At 48.4% G+C, this 19,377-nt stretch overlaps 9 protein-coding genes across 9 annotated transcripts; 5 read left to right on the top strand and 4 right to left on the bottom strand.

Moving 5' to 3' along the window:
- Positions 1 to 103: 103 nt before the first annotated feature.
- On the bottom strand, positions 104 to 1,867 carry AO090003001014 (putative C6 transcription factor; the record flags this gene model as incomplete). The annotated part of the gene is made up of 3 exons (XM_001820071.1): positions 104 to 475; positions 583 to 1,603; positions 1,671 to 1,867. 3 exons carry the CDS (start codon positions 1,865 to 1,867, stop codon positions 104 to 106), a joined length of 1,590 nt encoding a protein of 529 aa, XP_001820123.1.
- A 643-nt stretch (positions 1,868 to 2,510) lies between these two features.
- On the top strand, positions 2,511 to 3,489 carry AO090003001013 (CDP-alcohol phosphatidyltransferase family protein; the record flags this gene model as incomplete). Its single annotated transcript, XM_001820070.1, has 4 exons — positions 2,511 to 2,595; positions 2,651 to 3,027; positions 3,083 to 3,255; positions 3,315 to 3,489. The coding sequence occupies 4 exons, from the start codon at positions 2,511 to 2,513 to the stop codon at positions 3,487 to 3,489; spliced, it is 810 nt and encodes a 269-aa protein (XP_001820122.1).
- Positions 3,490 to 4,788: 1,299 nt separating this feature from the next.
- Positions 4,789 to 6,146, bottom strand: AO090003001011 (anthranilate phosphoribosyltransferase; the record flags this gene model as incomplete). The annotated part of the gene is made up of 2 exons (XM_001820069.3): positions 4,789 to 5,757; positions 5,820 to 6,146. The coding sequence occupies 2 exons, from the start codon at positions 6,144 to 6,146 to the stop codon at positions 4,789 to 4,791; spliced, it is 1,296 nt and encodes a 431-aa protein (XP_001820121.1).
- Positions 6,147 to 6,492: 346 nt separating this feature from the next.
- Positions 6,493 to 7,557, top strand: AO090003001010 (mitochondrial 54S ribosomal protein uL10m; the record flags this gene model as incomplete). The annotated part of the gene is made up of 1 exon (XM_001820068.3): positions 6,493 to 7,557. One exon carries the CDS (start codon positions 6,493 to 6,495, stop codon positions 7,555 to 7,557), a length of 1,065 nt encoding a protein of 354 aa, XP_001820120.1.
- A 443-nt stretch (positions 7,558 to 8,000) lies between these two features.
- On the bottom strand, positions 8,001 to 10,131 carry AO090003001009 (phosphatidylinositol-specific phospholipase C; the record flags this gene model as incomplete). The annotated part of the gene is made up of 2 exons (XM_023235137.1): positions 8,001 to 9,482; positions 10,096 to 10,131. The coding sequence occupies 2 exons, from the start codon at positions 10,129 to 10,131 to the stop codon at positions 8,001 to 8,003; spliced, it is 1,518 nt and encodes a 505-aa protein (XP_023090184.1).
- A 351-nt stretch (positions 10,132 to 10,482) lies between these two features.
- Positions 10,483 to 12,101, top strand: AO090003001008 (uncharacterized protein; the record flags this gene model as incomplete). Its single annotated transcript, XM_001820066.3, has 4 exons — positions 10,483 to 10,657; positions 10,732 to 10,835; positions 10,887 to 10,958; positions 11,022 to 12,101. 4 exons carry the CDS (start codon positions 10,483 to 10,485, stop codon positions 12,099 to 12,101), a joined length of 1,431 nt encoding a protein of 476 aa, XP_001820118.1.
- Positions 12,102 to 13,020: 919 nt separating this feature from the next.
- AO090003001007 (lactate 2-monooxygenase) lies at positions 13,021 to 14,235 on the bottom strand (the record flags this gene model as incomplete). The annotated part of the gene is made up of 1 exon (XM_023235136.1): positions 13,021 to 14,235. One exon carries the CDS (start codon positions 14,233 to 14,235, stop codon positions 13,021 to 13,023), a length of 1,215 nt encoding a protein of 404 aa, XP_023090183.1.
- Positions 14,236 to 14,781: 546 nt separating this feature from the next.
- AO090003001006 (FAD-binding oxidoreductase) lies at positions 14,782 to 17,151 on the top strand (the record flags this gene model as incomplete). The annotated part of the gene is made up of 5 exons (XM_023235135.1): positions 14,782 to 14,846; positions 15,083 to 15,252; positions 15,503 to 16,741; positions 16,802 to 16,977; positions 17,059 to 17,151. 5 exons carry the CDS (start codon positions 14,782 to 14,784, stop codon positions 17,149 to 17,151), a joined length of 1,743 nt encoding a protein of 580 aa, XP_023090182.1.
- Positions 17,152 to 17,707: 556 nt separating this feature from the next.
- AO090003001005 (uncharacterized protein) lies at positions 17,708 to 19,375 on the top strand (the record flags this gene model as incomplete). Its single annotated transcript, XM_001820063.3, has 1 exon — positions 17,708 to 19,375. The coding sequence occupies one exon, from the start codon at positions 17,708 to 17,710 to the stop codon at positions 19,373 to 19,375; it is 1,668 nt and encodes a 555-aa protein (XP_001820115.3).
- Between the last annotated feature and the right edge of the window lie 2 nt (positions 19,376 to 19,377).

Raw genomic sequence — 19,377 nt, 5'->3', positions numbered from 1 at the left:
CTAGTAGCCCTTTCCTCTCATGTCAACATTGATATAGTAGCCAGTCATCGATGCTTGCCTAACAAATTGTCTATGACTTCACCTTCACGACTTCCTACCCTTCCTATTCTTTCAATAGCCAGTCAATTGCATTATCAGCAAGGGCCTCATTAGTGATGCTCTGGTCATTCATAAGATAGGACAAGCCGTCCCAGGCATTCTCCGGTTCCTTCAATTGAGATCCTTCTAGTGCCCCCGGATTGGGGGTATTTAGAATCCCCGAACTTTGTGCTATACCAGAAAGCTCCGCGTTATATTCGGCAGACTGTGTAGATATCCTTTCCACACCGAAACTCGATGACAGTGAGTCGTGCGTCTGTCTCTCTGCAAGACAAGAAGAATGTTCTGTAAGGAAACGGGCCATCCAATTATCTAGTGCAAATGGGTCGGACATAGAATTACGGCAAGAGTTCTGGAAAGTTCGTAGACGAGACACCTAAAATTTTTCATGATCAGTTTTTTTGACCAATATCCAAGGATTTCTTAATGACTTGACAGAAAAAAACAGAGATATATATAACGCTTGGCACGAAAAGGACTTACAGAGGAGTCAACTATAGGCCAATATGATTTCACTCTCATCAAAAACTTAAAATTGAGAATGAGTCGTTGCCGTGCCATGAAGAGCTCCGAGAGATCATCGCTGAAAAGTAAAGAGTGAAGATGAACACAAGAGCTGACCACAGCAATATGTCCATAAATAAAGTAGTCCAACTCACAGTTCTCAAGGCTTGTGGCATAGTTTAAGATCTCCGAAACTGTAGCTGCACTTTCATTACACTTGGCTGCTTTAGGTTCGGTGGTGGTTGCTTCTCGACCTACACCCGCCTTTAGGAAGGGAAAGAAGAGCATTTGGCGAAAATGGTAGTATCCAATATGCATGGACAAAAAGGTTCGACCAAGGTGCCTCTCCAAGAAGAAAATGAGGTGGTCATAGCTGTATGTCAAGTGCTCGGGCAGATTCTCGTACCATTGGTTAAGACGATCTTCCAGTATAGGGGCCTCCTGGCAATAGTCATTGAGGGTAATCACCCCTCGGCTGAGCTGTCTCAGTAATCCATTAATTTTGGTAAAGATATCAAGCGTCCGTGCCATTTGAGCCCACATGTCACACCGAAATGTGGGTGCTAATGGGGGTTTCCGCAGCAACTCGGCGGAAGTCAAGGTATGGAAGAGTACATCATCTATTTCTGGTACCATTTCTGAGCTGTGACACGTATCTTCAGGCTCCATGAACATGTCAGAAGCAGACCAGTGGGTGGCAATCCGAACGGAGAAACAGGTTCGGCGATACTCCTCTTGAATTACCGCATCAGAACTTGACTGCGTGGCAGAACCCCAGAGTGACAGAGCCTCGGCATGTAACCGCGCGAGTCCAACATATATGTGTTTTCTTTGATGATCAACTTCGCCACTAAAAAAATATCCAATCAAAAGCAATGCTTGAATTGTTTCCAGGCTTGGAGTATCCGTACATTGGCGACAAAGTCGCACGGCCTGAAAGGCGTAAACTTTTCCACGGGAGCAAGGTGAGATACCATGGAAAATCGGGTTCTTAGAGAACCTGTTAATCTACAGTCATCGATCTGAGTAGCCTAGTGATCAACTAGTTTGAGTGCGTGAGAACATACCTGGCAGCTAATGCACACATGCCATAGACATGTTTCATGGATGCTGTACCTTCCCTCATATGATGCATGAAACTGGGCTCGTGAAACATGGTGTGGGCAATGTTATGAATGTGGCGAAAATATAAGCCAACTAATTCATGCAAGACTTCATGTGTTTTCAGTGCTTCCGAGAAGTCCGGTTCCCAAGATAGTGGCATTTGATCAGGTGTGGGATTCTCCCTCCCTGATGCCGATTGAACTGCCACTCTGGCTGGCCTTCTGGCATAATCAAGGCTGCAGGGCACCGACAGCAAGTGACAAAGCTGACAAGTATCTCCTTTACTCCCTGGAGTACATCGTCTTTTTCGGATGCTAAACTCGAGGCTCATTCAGTGCTATCCTTATGTCAACCCATCAACCGAAGGGAAGATTGCACTGCTGCACTCACCGGCAAGTCGAGCAGGCGCCAGCCCTTGCCCTTTTGGCATCAAGGGCAGTCATATTAATGAGCCTAATTGGTACTCTGTAGAGTCTAGCAATTTTCTATTGAAGATAATGATCTCTTGTAAGTTGTTACAGGTGGATGATATCGTCGTTGTATGTTCGATTGCGGACACTGGGTCCGATTTTAGCCTCGGGGCTTACCGTTGGCACCATGCCTGTCACGGGACAAGTACTAAGGACCCTAGTATATAATAACTTACCTCTCTCCTTTCATTCATTGCGTGCCCCAACCATTATAAATAAATTCCATGATATATTATCGATGCTCCGAGCCCAATCAACCCTCGCTACCACAACTCCGATCTACCAGAATTCTATTGATCCATTCACCGGATAACGCCGAGAAAGCCCACGAACATGGCCAGTCATTCAGCACAAGGCACTGCTGCACAGCATAAAGATTATGAAGAGAATGTTTTCCTCTTCGTTCCCAACCTGATCGGTATGTTTCTTTTATCATTGATGACATTCCCTTGAGTAGTTCTTAAAGTTCCTAGGGTACGCCCGCGTTGTTCTCGCCATCACATCCCTCTATTACATGCCCCTGCACCCACGAACATGTTCGCTATTATATAGCGTCTCTTGTCTTCTTGATGCCCTAGATGGAGCCGCAGCCCGGCATCTAGGGCAATCAACGCAATTCGGTGCGGTTCTGGATATGGTTACAGACCGATGTACAACAACTTGCTTGCTAGTTTTCTTGGCGAGTGCATTCCCCAGGTGGAGTATTGTTTTTCAGAGCTTGATTAGCTTGGACTATTCAAGTCACTACATCCATATGTATGCGACCTTGGCAATGGGTGGAAACCGTCAGAGCCACAAACAGATCGATGAGAGTCGGCCATGGGTCATGCGGATCTACTACTCTAACACGGTGCGTTGGTGTTAGCCCGCTCATACGTTTTTTCCAAAACTAACAATACATCTAGAAAGTCCTTTTCATGGTGTGCGCGCTGAACGAGCTCTTCTTTATTGCGTTGTATTTACTCTCATTCTCATCATCGCCATCGTTGATGGACAACGCGAGCCTCAAGGTATCACAATTCGATCCTTCAAGACTATGGAGCTCCTCTTGGAGTGCTGGGGCAATGGAGATGGCTCGGTAAGATTTTGAGCGGCTAATATACGCTGTGACGTAACCTATACTTACATCAATTTCAGTGCCAATAAATTAAACGAAACTGTTCCATGGTGCCTACTTTATGTCTCGACGCCAGTTATGCTCTTTAAGCAATATGTGAACATGATTCAATTAATAGAGGCCAGCAAGTGGCTTGTCCAAGGTGACAATGAAATGAGAAGGAATGCACGGCTTGCGCAGAAAAGAGATCAGTGACGCCCCGTCCTAACAAAGTCGAGCTTTATTATAGTAGCTCGTACGGAGTACTTTGGATTTAATAAAAATAGGACAGGGAGTATAGACATAGCAATGATTAGCAGATATACGGAGAATGGCCTCTATTGTTTCGTACTTATCCAAAGCTAAGGTGTCGTTAAATATTATAGATCAATTGAATATCCAGAATGCTGTTATATATATGGCTATCTTGTGAAGACATAGGTCCTAGCGGAGTCGTCTCCTCGTTTTGTTTTGCTCGAAAGAGCTGGGAAACTCCTATCACCTGCTTATTTAGTTCTGATGATTGACTAGTTCATTTCAAGGCTGGCGTAACCTATAATAGACGAAGTCTGACGGACTATGGACTACATAAGAATTTGAGTAGATACTGATACTGAGTACTGATAAGGACAGGAACTTTTGAACCTTCCAAGGTTCAGTAGAAGCTTAGCCCAAAAAGGCTAGTCTAGAATCGACCGTCATTCTCCAAAGCCTGACTCAGCAAAATTAGGTTTGCGCAAAGAATATCCAGAACAATCCAAAGCTCCTCAAAACCCGCAATCAAGCCTCCCTCCAGCTCGCAATCCAAGTCGCTAGCCAACACCTCAGTCGCCCACACCTGCCTACCTTCATATTCTCAAAAAAAGCAAAAGTCGGAAAGCTCTCGCCCACCATGTCTCGCGAAGCGTACCAGGTTCCTTCCTCTTTGGGCGGACAGAATGCCTTTGACTCTGGTGCTGGCTCCATGGATGGCCCTATGGTTGCCTATCTATGCGGCGAGTGCAACGCCCGTGTCTCGCTGAAGAGGGGTGACCAGATCCGCTGCAAGGAATGCGGTCATCGTGTGTTGTACAAGGAGAGGACGAAGAGGTGAGTTTTCTTGATAGAGTTTTTATTTGAAAGTTCGCTGACTTTGTTTGGTTATACAGAATGGTTCAGTTCGAAGCTCGGTGAAATGGAGTAGACCGGTTGCGTGATGCTAGCTTAATATTTTTTCTTACGATCTTATCGTGATATGCATTCAGGTGGCGCTTTGGGAGTTTGATGGGACAAAAAAAAAATTGAATATTGCGACGCGACGATGGTTCTGCAGATAGCCTTTGTTTGAAAGGGACTAATTATATCTGTGCATCGGCGGAAGGTACTCGTGTTGAGGTTTTCCATGAGTAACGTTATTAATTTCGTCATTCAATACACATGTCCCTATACCTCTACCTCGGCCAATCTGTGAACATATTCTTAATAAAAACGAAAAAAAGAGAAAGAGAGAATCTAGACCACTGCTAAATAAATGGTTTACTGAAGGTTGTTCGTCACTTCAATAAATCCCTCCAAGCACTTAAGGGCTGCGCCACTTTCGACGGCCCATCTGGCTCGTCGGACACCTTCCTTCCAGCGCCCACCACCTGGTCCACGTTCGGTAATCACTTGGCCATCGTCGCCGGGTCCCATATTACTAGTCTCGGATTCACAGACACCCGAAATAACCAGAAGGGCAGCGACGTTCATAAGAACAAAGGAGAGGATCGGATCATCGCGAGGCAGTTCGTTCCGCAGGATGCTCATAATCTTGGCTGCATTGTCTTTGGGCATCTTTCTTCCGAATACGGCAGTCAATGGATGAGTTGGCAGACCAAAGTCTGATGGGTGTAGTTGGAAAGTTTCAAATTTGACCAGAGTGCGGGGGACTTCATGCTCGTCCTCGTCACTTGAGCATTCATCATCTGCCGAACCCTTGTAGGCAGGGTTAGGGTATTCCGTGAGTTTCCAGCAGTTGGTCTTTCCAGCACAGCTGATTTCATCTAGGTCCTCCTCACCGCAGATGACCATTGCCTTTTTGCATCCATTCTGTCTCAGGGCCTCGGCAAAAACAGGACCAAGGCTCTGGTAGGCCACACCGACTACTCTAGCCTCAATGGCCCAATCAACAGGATTAGCCAGTGGGCCCATCAGGTTGAAAATTGTCCGTAGTCCCAATGCGCGGCGCACTGCATTGGCGTACATCATGCCTGGGTGGAAGTTGGGGGCAAACAAGAATGCATAATTGGTCTTCTCGTACACCTGCGCAAGGTTCTCGGCGCTAACAGCGGAAATATTCGGGGGAGTCGGCGGAATAGCATTGAGGACATCTGCGGATCCAGAGAAAGAGGTCTGCGCGCGATTGCCATGTTTGGCCATCAGGATAAGCGGCGAGGCGATGATAGAAGCGGTGGTAGAGATATTGAAAGTGGAATGCGAATCTCCGCCAGTACCAACAATATCGCACTAAGACAATCCACATATTAGGTTATGGATTTTATGAGTTGTGGACCGATAGCAATTCTCACCAGGCCTCCATTGTAAGTGCCCTCCTTCTTACCGCGGGCCTTGATGATCTTTTTCAAGGTGGGCCTGTCGACTTGAGTAGCGGCCTCTCGCATGCGATGAGAGCATCTAGCAATGACCTCTGCATCCCGATCCCTTCCAGTAGAGTGTAAAAGTGTTAAAAGAGCTGCCGTCTGTATAGCAGAGAGACGATCCTCGAAAATCAATGCGAATGCTGAAGCAATGTCTACAGCTTCTACAGGAAGCTTCTCGGAGGGGTAGGCGAGCTTCTGCAGGAGGGGAGAGATAGAGACTTGACCCGGTTGCAGGTCAAAAGGAGCGGCGGACATTTTGGCTATAGAAGAACCGCAAATACTTTCCCCGAAACCGTTGAAAATTCCGAAAATGAAGACACAGACGCGATTGTAAGAATCTCTGACTCAAAATGCACCCCTCATATAGAATCCGTCATCGGCGTAGGCAGAACCTCACCGCCCGGAGATCCCGCTATACCTTTTCGGGAACTCAAGATTTCGTGCCATATTTTCGTCCAAGTTGTATATTCCGGAAGTCACTGTCGTCGGTATCTCCAATATCACCGGCCTCAGGCGCCCTTGTCCATCTCAGGAGCTGCTCCTAGGATAAATTGACCGTGCAAAAACTCAAGTTCTCCTAACACCTTCTAATTTCCTCACAATGCCTCCACGAATTCGCCTTTCAAGTGGCCGCATCCCTCAGCCGCTCCGCCGGCAAAGGCTCCTCTGTCAATATGAGCTGCCCATTCTCACGAGATACGCGAGTACCGCTGCGACAGCTACGACCCCCGCCGCATCGCCTGAACAGATGACACACTCCGTTGCCCCCATTGCTAGATTTCCTCCGTCCCAACCTCCTTCACATCGCAATCCCGAGTACCGTCGGTCTCAGCTTCTCCGACAATATACGTCGCTTATCCGCACTACACCTCTTATGGTGTTTCTGCAGCACGATAACCTTCAATCTGTAGAGTGGGCTGCCATCCGACGAGAATTGAGCAAGGCTTTGCAGAAAGTGGACGAGCAAATTGCCTCCGAGGGACGCTCCGTCCCCCCGCTTGCTCCTCACGTCAAGGTGCAAATTGTTCAGACCAGTATCTTTGAGGTTGCCCTCCGTATCGTCGAGTATTTCCGACCCAACACCTCCACAATTGAAGCCGGCCAGACTCCCAGCGCCGTCGACCCCATCACGCAAACGTCTGCCGAAGTCTCTCTATCTGGGTCGAGGGATGATCCTACTCTGTCACACGACCTTTCCCGCGCGGCTCATGATGCCGTCCTTCATATGAAGGGCAAGCACGAATTGTCGCCAGTCTTGGTTGGACCAATTGCAGTCTTGAGCATTCCTCAGATGTCTCCGGAACATCTGAAAGCTGCGCTGACTGTCCTTGCTCCCAAGGCAGCTGGCTTCCCGGTTCCCACTCGCAAGGCCAACCCAGGATGGCATGAGCTGCCCGTTCAGAACGGTCTGAATAAGCTGGCTCTTCTTGCCGCGCGTGTGGACGGTAAGGTGTTCGATGTCGACCAGACCAAATGGGTTGGTAGCATCGAGGGTGGTATGGATGGTCTGCGGTCACAACTTATCATGGCCCTGCAAAGCATGGCATCTAGTGTCACCAACACTTTGGAGGGCGCTGGTAAGAGCCTGTACTTCACTCTTGAGAGCAGGAGGAGCGTTCTGGAGGAGGAGCAGAAGGGCCCGAGTGATGAGAAGACTGAAGCTTAAATGTAACGCGACCAGTTTGATTTCTATGTATAATACTACCTACACTTGTACTTTTCCTATTCGGTTGTTGAAGGCTATGGGTTTTTTTCTAGCACATGAAGGGTTACTTTTAAAAACACATGCCAAACTATAGAATGCGAAATTCTTATACACATCCATGCGTATCTCTCGTGGCCTCGGCTACATGCTTCTTAGATTAGATGGGCTACACTAGCTTCTGATACACGCCATACACATAATCAGGACCGCGCCAATATGTATGAATGTACCAATATTGCGAGATTAATTACAAGTATATATATGTTCACTAATTCGTCAAACCCCAAAGTTGCAGCTGTGGATATCGTTGTGGGTTTTGTAGATGGCAACAGTCTGGGTGAATGTACCAGATATCCCATGCCCTAATAAAAGCAAAACATTATAGAGCCAATACACAGTGCCATTTAGTTGTCTCCTTCATGTCTGTCTTGCCTCAGTTTCAACCGAGCATTCATGCCCACGATGCATCGCACAAGATCCCAGTCGCCATCCAAGCCAACCCAGTCCGTGACAAGGATACCGGTGGACCAGTCACAGTCATCCTTTTCACCATGCTTCCGGCAGAGATAATCAACTGCCGCCGGGTTCAGCTTACCTGCAATCTTCTCCGGCCAAGTGCCAAGTTTCCAGAAATTGCTCGCACTCAAGAAGTTGATATAGAATGGATGTGCCTTGGTTGCTTCGTGATCAGGAAGCACGCCGAACGGATAACAGGTCTCAGCGGCTCGGAAGCAATGCTCCTGCACGTATTTAATCTTTTCTCCAATGTTCTCTGTCTCTAAGACTTCATAGAAATCCTGGATGCATAATTGTCCACTCGGGCAAGTCGCGTTGGAGCAGTTGTCGGCCCAGCCCGAGGCACAGATTCCCCAGCCTGCGCCCCCATGTATATCCTTGAGATGGTCCAAGATGTCGAATCGACGGATAAGAACGACCTTACCGCGCACTTCGCCGAGAGTGGGGATCTTGGGGTTTGTGTACCACCGACTGTCTGGACGTGCGTAGTGGTCGCTGAGAATCCGGCTGAGCTGTTGGTCGGTGTGCTCGCCAGGTCCCTCTCGTTTGAGGGAGATGATCAGGGTCTCCGACGGATTCTGGTCGAGAAATTCATTTACTTCACGCATCAAGTCACGGAAATATTTGCTTCCCGTTAAAGAGATGGGGAAAACGCTGTGCACCAAAGCAAGCTCATCCTTGTCAGCATCTTCTGGATACTGGGGCTGTACACGGATGTCAAAAAATCGCACACCGTTTTCGAGCTGTTCCCGTGGGCTGACTGCTTGGCAGCGAACGGAGGGTGGCGCAACATGGCAGGTAGGAGAATTGTGGGTGCCTGGGATCGAGAGAGAGGAGAGCAAAGTGTCGTCCTTCAGCTCGCCCATCCACGCGTTCAGATTGGCGGAGGAGTAGATTGATAGATGGGACTCGGGCGTCACATAAATACCAGTGAGTTTGAATCGAGGCTCGTCGCACAATGCCTTCATAGTGGCGGACTCCGAGGTGGGCACAGGAGTCTGGACTTGATGCCTCTCTCCCTCCACTTCGAAGAACCAGCGCACGCGCTCTTTATCCGAGTCTATAAATGTGCGAAGCTCGGTGTGAATTGTCTGGAAAGGTTCGATATGAATATCTAAATCCTCATGAACAAAGGGTTCGTTGTCATCCGTGATCGCGGCCACCGGCGCACGGGTGCGGGTTACATTGGTAAAGACTCTGGTGAAGTTTCTAGCCATATGTTGGATATTATGACCATGATGCGGATGAAAGCGCTCAATGCGCTTCAGGGTAATGGGCGTGGAGGTGAGATTGCGAAGAGTCAAGTGTTCGGCCACCATTGTGGTACGTGATCGTTTAGGCCACGGTCCAGGATAACAACCCATGGGTTTCTAAGGGATTAAGGTACTAGGGAGAGACTCGGAGAGGTAAATAAGGCTGGAGAGTTCGCGGACGCTGCTTCAATGAACTGAGTACCAGGCTACAAGGTTAAATTGGTGCTCATTATTGGTCTGGATGGATCAGGTTGTATGGTAGCGCTGGAGAATGGCGACGGCACTAAATCAGCCACGATGCGATACGCACCAATCGTGATCGGCAATTGAATGGCTTTTTTTGGGATCTCCGCGCTGGTGGTACCAAACCTTTTCCACCTGAACAAAAAGTCTCGAGCGTACTCGGAGTATGGGCGACTGTAGTACCTGATTGCCAAGTTCCTCAGGCAATCATGTTTTACTGTCTATTATTGGCGCAGGAGACTTGGTCCATTGATCTGAGACCCGTCCGGGCGTAGACTCAATCTCTTTCATGAATCCATAAACCCCCACGCACTTTGCACAGGTGTGGTAAGGCTGAGACTGCCAATGTTACTTTCATTGCGCGACAATATATTGTTTTTGGTCACCAACAACGCCCTCCGAGGTCCTCTCGAGTCTTAAAAATCTGTCACCTTTCAAGTATGGCTTCTCTGACAGTGCGCGACCGCTCAGGAAGATCTTTCCTCACCAATTGAAGTGAAAATGCCTGTCTAGGGGAGAACATAGCTGGAGAGGAACCAATTGGACCCTCCTTAGCTAACTTTTTCGTTTTATCGCACATCTTGGCCCAGTCTTATCAACACAAAACCAGGTAGCTCGACACCAGTGGTTTATTTCTCCGCAACACATCGCGGAAGCAAATATGGACCGAAATGCCCGTTCGTAAAATGCGGAGAGCCAGTCACGTGGGATGACGCTGGGGTCGGCTATCGTCGGCGCTCGGGGTTCAGAATGCGGAGGAAGGAGAGCAATAATAATGGACTACCACCATCATTCCACAATGAAATGTTGCGCTCTCCCCTCTCGAAAAGTATTCTTTCCTCCTCCATAACCGTGGGTTGACTTCAGCTCGACGATGAGCATTCTACGCTGCAATGGAGGCCTCTCTTGGGCTCTCCGTTCTTGTCAATCTCGCAGAGTCCTGCCGATAACTCGCTCCCCGTCAACAATATCCTTTCCCCGTCGCACATTCCATGCTGCTCCGGCTCTGTGGGGGGTCAAGTCTCAGATCCTGAAGGATGTTGGCGAAGGTACGTCAAAACATCCCGTAACCTGTGTTATACACATATATCATATGCTTACTCACCTTACTTGCGCTCCTCAGGGATCACGGAAGTTCAGATCATCCAATGGTACGTCGAGGAAGGCGCCCATATAGAGGAGTGGAAACCTCTCTGCCAGTATCAATCGGATAAGGCAGTGGATGATGTGAGTCGCTTTTGCACCAATGACCAGCAAATAGAGACCTAACAGTATCAGATTACCTCGAGGTACGAAGGCATTGTTAAGAAGCTTCACTTCCAAGCAGATGACACTGTCCCCACAGGAAGGGTACGTAAAATTGCACTACATCTATACTTCGAAAATATGATCGCTGAGAGAATTCCACTGTAGGCTCTGTGTGATATAGAGGTTGAGGATGGAAAATATCCAGAGGATAACCCACCACCTGAGCCAGCACCAGCACCGGCGCAACCTAGCCCTGCTCCTGCACAGGCTGAGACAAAACAACCCTCGGTAGAAGTGGCTGCTACTACCCAGAAGCCAGAAGCTCCGAAGAATGGTTCACGATATGCAACTCTTGCCACCCCGGCCGTCCGCGGGATGCTGAAGGCCCATAATGTGAATATACTAGACATTCCAGGGACAGGGAAAGACGGACGAGTCCTCAAAGAAGATGTCCTTCGGTTTGTGACAGTGCGGGACTCTGCACCTACGTCGCAACCTACAACCCCTACAATCCCTACAACCCCTGTGTCACAGCAGTCAGATACAGCGGTCAACCTGACACCAATTCAGTCACAAATGTTTAAGACCATGACACGGTCGCTCAACATCCCTCACTTCCTATTTGCAGATGAGCTAAACATCAACAATATCACTGCTCTGAGAAAGAAACTGGCCAATGATCCGAAGGACCCCAGGAGAATTACCTTCCTCTCCTTCGTTATTAAAGCCGTCTCTCTAGCCCTAAATGAATATCCAATCTTGAACGCCAAGGTTGACACAAGCAATCCCGACAAGCCACAACTCATCATGCGGCCCAGACACAATATTGGTGTTGCAATGGATACACCGCAAGGCTTGATTGTGCCAAATGTTAAAGATGTTGCCAACCGGTCTATTGAAGATGTTGCAGCAGAAATCTCCCGTCTGAGCGCCTTAGGTAAAGAAGGGAAGCTCACTCCAGCCGACCTGAGTGGCGGAACAATCACCGTCTCAAATATAGGAAATATTGGGGGTACCTATGTCGCACCAGTGATTGTGTCCAATGAAGTGGCTATCCTGGGTGTTGGAAAATCCAAGACGGTACCAATCTTCGATGAGGCGGGTCAGGTTACCAAGGGTGAATTGGTAAATTTCAGCTGGAGTGCAGATCACCGAGTCGTGGACGGCGCGACTATGGCTCGGATGGCCAATAAAGTCCGGGAATGTATCGAATCCCCAGAGTTGATGCTTCTAAAGCTACGGTAGTTCTTGTATATAGATAGAAGTTGTTATTCAGACCGTTAAATAAACTACTAGTAGGCTTACGTGACCTGACACACTACCACCTCCTGTCATGCATTGTCAAAAGTGTAATTGGTTACTTTGACGATGCCTTCATCATTACCACTAGACACAAACCAACTCCGGTCCTTCCCTTGCAATCCTGACGTAAAAGGAAACTATATAAAGACGGAGCTTTCCCCCTTTTCTCTTCTTCCATTTCCTCCTCCATAGTGCGGGCTGCTCTCACCCCGGCTATACGCCGGGACTTGGAGTAGGGGATCTTGCTTTCATATCTTCGATATGTTCGATGGTCAGACGCAAGCAATTTTTGGAAACAAAAGTCCTGAATGGTCCGCTCAACAGCGAGCGAGGTCCCTTCGGGGCGAGTTATCTCTGTCTGGCACATGTCTTTCTTTGCTGGTGTGTTGCACCTTATTTGCTCCCTCACTAGTATGTGCCAAGCTAATTATGTGAGCTACTGCGCTTTGGTGAGTCTCTTTGTGCCCCCAACAATAAAACATATCGTGATCATTAAATGGGTAACTGGTCTAACAGTAAGAGTGCATTATGGATGAATTCGTACATTTCAAATAGTAGAGGAGTTGTTCAAGACATGTAGCATTCACGTGCTGGGGTAGCTTTGGCTCACCGAAAGATATGTATCTGTGACCTTGAAGGCGAGGCTTTTTAGGATCCAGTTCGGTTTATGCTCTGCTCTTGTGAAGTATTTGATCCAGTTGAGCCTACTTGGCGTGGCTAAATACAAGATGGCCATTCTATAATAATCAAATAACTAGTTTTTGACCTTGAATCCTGTAGAGCTCAGGTTAGGGTTATGTACATATGTTTATCTTGAACTTAGGCACAAGTTCAACCTTATTAGCTAGTACCTGTATGTTGCTTAATCCATCCGTCGTAGTCTAGATCGATTAAGGTGCTCTGGCTGCACAGATCTGATCCCCGACAGATGAAGAGTAAGCTGTAGATCACCTAAGGTGCTCTGTAGTACATGGCGGACACCCTCCCTACCAGCGATGGCAAGTCCGTACACGTAGGGCCGACCGATAAGGACCATTTTGGCCCCTAGCGCTAGAGCCTTAGCTACATCAGCACCGCAACGCACGCCAGAATCGAAGATGACTTCTAGATCTTTTCCCACCGCATCGACAATGTCTGGAAGCATGTCCAAAGATCCTACTCCCCCATCCTGCTGGCGTCCGCCATGGTTGGATACTACTATTCCCTGCATTCCGTACTCAACTGCCAGCTTTGCGTCCTCGACCGTTTGTATACCCTTCAGTACGATTGGGCCATCCCAATGCTGCCGAAGGAATTGGAGGTCTTCCCACCCATGGCTCATCCCAGGGAATATCATATGAGCCCATTCGGCCGCCGCAGTCGCCATGTCTTCTTGGATGCTTTTGCCGTGCTTTTCCGCAAACTTCTTCTGAAACACAGGGTCGGAGAAGCCAATTTCGACCCCGATGTTGTCTTTCCGGAGGAATGGATTATACCCATTTTCTAAGTCCGAGGGGCGCCATCCAAGGATGTAGGTGTCGAGTGTGACCACCAAGACCTTATAGTTGGCAGCCTTGGCGCGTTTCAACAAGCTGGCTGTTATGTCGTTGTGCTCATTTGACGGCCAGTACAACTGAAACCAGCGGGATCCATCTCCATTGGCTTCTGCGACGTCCTCAATACTAGTCGAAGATGCAGAACTCAGGATGTACGTTATCCCCTCATTCTGTGCGGTGGAAGCAACAGCAACCTCACCATCGCGGTGGAAAATCCGCTGCACCCCCACTGGTGCGATTGCGATCGGGTACTCGTAATCCTCACCGAACAGCGTCGTCTTCAAACTTGGAAAGTCCGATTTAACCAGACGAGATGGGACGATGCCCCATTTCCTGAATGCCTTCCGGTTGTTATCATCTGTTTCTCTCGTTCCAGCCGAGCCCCAGACATAGCCGAAGCTATCTGCTGAGAGGCGCTCTTTAGCCAGTCCCTCCCATTTGAAAGGATCAAATGTGATAGCGGGCTTTTTGTCGTTGAGTCCCTCGGTATAAACTTTCGTCTCGTAGGTGTATGGCAATGGATTGTGCTGGTTTGTAGACATCGTTGCGAAGTGTGCTTGACTCCTTCTCTTTGGCTCTTTGCGTATTCAGGTCTGATGTATGAAATTCATATGCTGTGCGTATAGAGCTCTAACTAGAAGCGAATGCTCTCACTCCCATTTATACTCGAGCAACTCTGGGCATGTCTCGGTACAAGACCGGCTTCCATGACAATGAACCCGGTCAACCGGCTATGTTCAGCAGAGGTTTTTCATCGATCAAGGCAGACCAAGAATAATCGATTCGGGCCGGCCGAACCCTGTACGATTGACGTAAGTACAGTACCACGGTCGCGAACTATGTCACTTTAAGACCCGCCTGGTGGGTTCAGGGTTCAGCTTAGCTGCCGCAAGGGACGGAGATCTCTTTTCGGCCGATAGAAATGACTATAGTCATGCTGTGTTCTAAGAAGCTTGTCTCTTATACATTAACCAATAATGTCAGGGTTAATATGGAGATGCCTTGATAATCGTACGACCTCGGACGGAAGTCCAATTGGATGTGAACATGCATACTACTGGCGTTGCGCTCAGTTGCCCTTTAGTGGCATGACGTCAACGAGCTTTCGTACCATTTTTTCGGGGAGAACCAGTCTAACCCCGAGAGACGTACTGTCTGTCCATGAGAATTGAGTCGTCTAACATATCTAGTTTCGGTAACACTATGGAAATCGAATAAAAGATCCATTCGGCCGACGAGGACGATTATATGAAGGTCACCCGCTTCAGCCGATAAAGTGGCACCCACATTCACAAATGGTACCAGCACTTGGAAGGCATTGCAATACCTAGCGCGCGAATAGGCACTTCTTTCCCCTCCTGTTGTCATAAGCTACACATCAGAAGCGAGAAAAAAACAAACGCAAAACATGTTAAGGGTTGGCGCAAGGGCAGGTCGCCCTCTAAGGCAGGCCGCCTCTTCCGGTCTTACCGGGTCGAGATTTCGCTCGCAAAAGATAAGCGGGCCTTTAGTCTCAAGGGTTTTCATGTCGGTGGGTCCTCAAGGCGGGCAGGAGTCTGGTGAGCATTGTTCTTTGACCTCCAGGGTATACTCCTGCTAACTAGCCAAAGAATATCATAAACAGGGGGCGTCCAGTTATCCACTCCGTAGGCAATGGACTACAGGTGTTGGTATTGCTATTGCATCATCCGGTATGTGCAGTATATCTGCTGCCCAGCATTAGTATGTTATGATGGAGGATATAGTTTGACTAACTAAGCAAACCCCCTTCAGCTCTCCTTCTCTCAGGTCTTACTGGTTATTACTTAGGCATTGCAAAACCCCCGGAACCAGCAGTGGCATCTACTACGCCGCTCAATGAGTTTCCGGCACCATGCCACGATACTTCTTCCTCCAACATCCAAGGAGCAGTTGAAGAGTTCGTTGGTATCCTAGGTAAGGACAACGTCATCAGTGACAAGGAAGCTTTGGCACCCTACTCCACTTCCGAGTGGTCATCTTATTCTCCCAGTAAAACCGAAGTCTCCTCAGTAGTTGTTTGCCCTTCGACTACAAAAGAGGTTTCCCGCGTGATGGAAGTCTGTCACCGACGCCGACTTCCAGTGACAGCATATGCAGGGGGGACGAGTCTGGAGGGACACTTTGCGCCGACTAGAGGAGGGGTCTGCATTGACTTCCAAGGCATGGACCAAATATTAACTGTGCACAAAGATGATCTGGATGTTGTAGTACAGCCTGCAGTGCAGTGGGAAGTATTGAACGAAGAGCTCGCCAAGGATGGGCTCTTTTTCCCTCCAGACCCTGGCCCCGGCGCAATGATCGGTGGTATGGTCGGTACTGGCTGTTCCGGAACAAACGCTTATCATTATGGGACAATGCGTGACTGGGTACTGTCTCTGACTGTTGTTCTGGCCGATGGGACAATTATCAAGACCAGGCAGAGGCCACGGAAATCTAGCGCCGGTTATGATCTGACTAGGATATTCATCGGCAGTGAGGGTACACTTGGCCTGGTCACAGAAGCGACATTGAAGCTAGCTGTCAAGCCGATGAATGAAGCAGTGGCAGTTGCATCTTTCCCGTCCGTGCGGGATGCAGCCAGCTGTGTATCCGAAGTGGTCAAAAAGGGGGTAAATATTGCCGCCGTGGAGCTCCTTGATGACGTTCAGATGAAGTGCATCAACACGAGTCAAACAACGAGTCGTTCGTGGGACGAGGCCCCAACATTGTTTTTCAAGTTCTCTGGAGCGCCCGGTGAAGTGAAGGAGAAGATTGCGATCGTTCAGGAATTAGCTGAGAATGCTAATAAGAAGACTTTCACATTTGCCCGCGATTCGGAGGAGGTTGATGAGTTGTGGAGTGCAAGAAAAGTCGCGCTGTGGAGTATTCTGCAGATGAAACAGCAGCCAACGGATCATGTCTGGACTACCGATGTAGCTGTGCCAATGAGCAGACTGCCCGATATCATCGAGCAAACTAGAGAGGAGATTTCTGCCAGCGGGTTACTTGGAGGCATAGTTGGTCATGTAGGTGACGGCAACTTCCATGGTAGGCACTCACACTTATGCCAGGGTGTTTGGAATATTCACTAACCACGCCCTGAAATAGCAATGCTCCTCTTTAATGATGATCAACGCCAGGTAGCAGAGAGTGTTGTTCACAACATGGTTAAGCGTGCTGTGGAAATGGAGGGGACTGTAACTGGGGAGCATGGAGTGGGAATGGTGAAGAGGGACTATCTGGAGCATGAAGTCGGGAAGACAACAGTCGATACTATGCGCAGAGTATGTTACAACCTTCACAATGTCTTCGCGTCATCCCTCGCCTTCTACTATTCTATCTACTAATGATTGAACTTTTCACAGTTTAAACAAGCTCTTGACCCTCTTTGCCTGCTCAATTGTGATAAGGTTGTGAGAGTTCAAGTCCCAAAGCAGGGAGAAGTTCCCGAGTGGTAAGCGTCAAGGATAGCCTAAAAGAACTGGTATCTAGGCTTTGTAGTACATGCTGGTACTAGTCACATATGAGCGTGCTGGGTCCCTATGAGGGGCTTGTCATGTCTAGCGGACAGTCAGTGAATGCCTGCTGCCTGCCTGATTGTTGCCTCGTCGACCTTGCCATTTTCGCCGCGTTTAACGTCACCTACTTTCTTCCCCTCTTCCCCTCTTTCCCTCAACCACCTTAACATCCTTTGTTCCACCTTAAATCTCCTTTGCAGTTCCTCTCCACTCTTCCTTCACTTTCAGTGGCTATATATGTTGGTGCCCTAGACTGTTATTTACTGTCACCCGTTGGCCAAAATGGGAACTAGAGGCCTTGTATTCATCCGTTGCCACGGTAGATACTTCGTCTACTGGAACCAGTTTGATAGCTATCCTGAAGGCCTTGGGGAAGCCATCGTACACCAGATTCCTGAAAATGATGAAAAATATCATGGTAGGCTAAGCTAGACTGAGTGCTACCGTTATACATACATGTTGTCTGGTCCAGTTTTCTCTAGAATGGCTCGAAGCCATGCGAAAGGTATTCACCGGATTTGTCCAAAAGCTCGAAGAACAGTATATTCCACTTGTCATCCCTGATTCTCTCAAGCAAGACGGCCCTACATCCTCTCTTGCCGAGAGGTACATGAAGAGCTTCCTTGCCGTTGATGACAGGCTTGAGATGCCACCAATGCAAACTCTATTACCTCATCTGTGGGGAAGCGACATCGAGTGGATGTACACAATCGATCTTGACCGTGAGCTTCTGGGCGTCGACCACTCAGTGTATCTCAAACTATCTAAGATCCCACGTGAGGGACGGTGGCATCAGTACCTTGATGTAGACGAGAATCGCCGCCGTAGGGTATTCCAGAAGGAGACCCCAGAAAGTATTGTTGGCGATATTGCCTTGAAACCGAGCGTAAACAGCGATTTAACGGCCAAATATACATCCATAGGCATTGAACCAATGTCATTAAAGGGTTTCCATGGTTCAATCGACATGCTGCTTCCCCGCGAGGCTCTGCTGCTGAGTACTTTCTCATGTATTTATAAATCGTTTAAGAAACTCCTGGATCCGTTCATCTTGGAGTGGACACCTGAGAGCTTTTCGTTCCAGGAAATAGCATTTGCGCTTCTGTCAATTGCTGCTGGTGAAGTGACCTTCGAGTCCATCCGCGCTCTCGATAAAAGCTACGAAAGGGAGGGCTACTACATACTTCCAGATGGTCACTTGCTTCCATGTTTCCTATATGAGCGCCATTTTCCCGGTGTTGAGCCTGGATCAGCACCTCGAAACCGTACCTATTGGTTCAGCAATGTCCTCGTACACCTAGCTTCTAGACTGGACGTAGTCGATGTTGAAAAGGCAGCGGTTATCGAGGTGGTAGACGCCGGACTTGACCAAGGTTTGGATGAATTCTATGCCATGGTCTTCTCAATTTCGGACGTTATCCTTGTTCATGTTCAGAAGGGGGGTGGTAGGGTGCGTGTTCAGAGGTCAGACTTGATGCCTTTGTTCTACTTCGATGAAGAGCTCTCCAATTATCTAAATGGACCTCGCACAAGGCCAGCGCAAGATACCCAGCCGCCTACGCCAGGAACCAATGCCAATCATGCATTGCAATGTAAGATACAGAAGGGGGGTGATGCTTCTCGTTTCAGCGAGGCGAGCGACGGCAGTGATGACATGAAGACTGTGATTGAGGATGAACATAAAAATGTCGATATTACCTTCACATCGATGATACGTTTCCTGGATATAGCCGCCCGACTGCATTTGGCGGATGCGAAGTCACGCAGAGTCCCCAATGAAATTCTAACTTCCGTCATGCATTTTACAGACACTCGAACATACAAAAACCTGGCCAATGTGTCTGCCAGCTGTCGGCAATTGAGTGATCGCAAGTTTCGTCTAAATGATGGCTACGATGTGGTCGGTATTGACGCCCAAAACATGGGATCCCCCCGTCGGCTCATTATTGAAGATATACAAACGGGGAAGAGGTTCTACTCCGAAGTACAGCACTTGGATTTACTTTTCTGTCGCAATACCGACAAGGGCATGCTAGATTTGTATATTGTGATTGGAGAAGAAACTACCAGGAGGAGTGTCATAAGCTTGGCAGCCTTGCAGTTCCCAAAGTTGCTTCCGAAAGACACGCCCTGTACCAATGAAGTCCAGCAGCCCATCTTGTAAGT

Source organism: Aspergillus oryzae, chromosome 2 (genome assembly GCF_000184455.2).
Source record: "Aspergillus oryzae RIB40 DNA, chromosome 2".
NCBI classification, from domain to species: domain Eukaryota; kingdom Fungi; phylum Ascomycota; class Eurotiomycetes; order Eurotiales; family Aspergillaceae; genus Aspergillus; species Aspergillus oryzae.
Note: the sequence above shows the minus strand (reverse complement) of the source record. Positions and strands in the feature narration are given on the sequence as shown.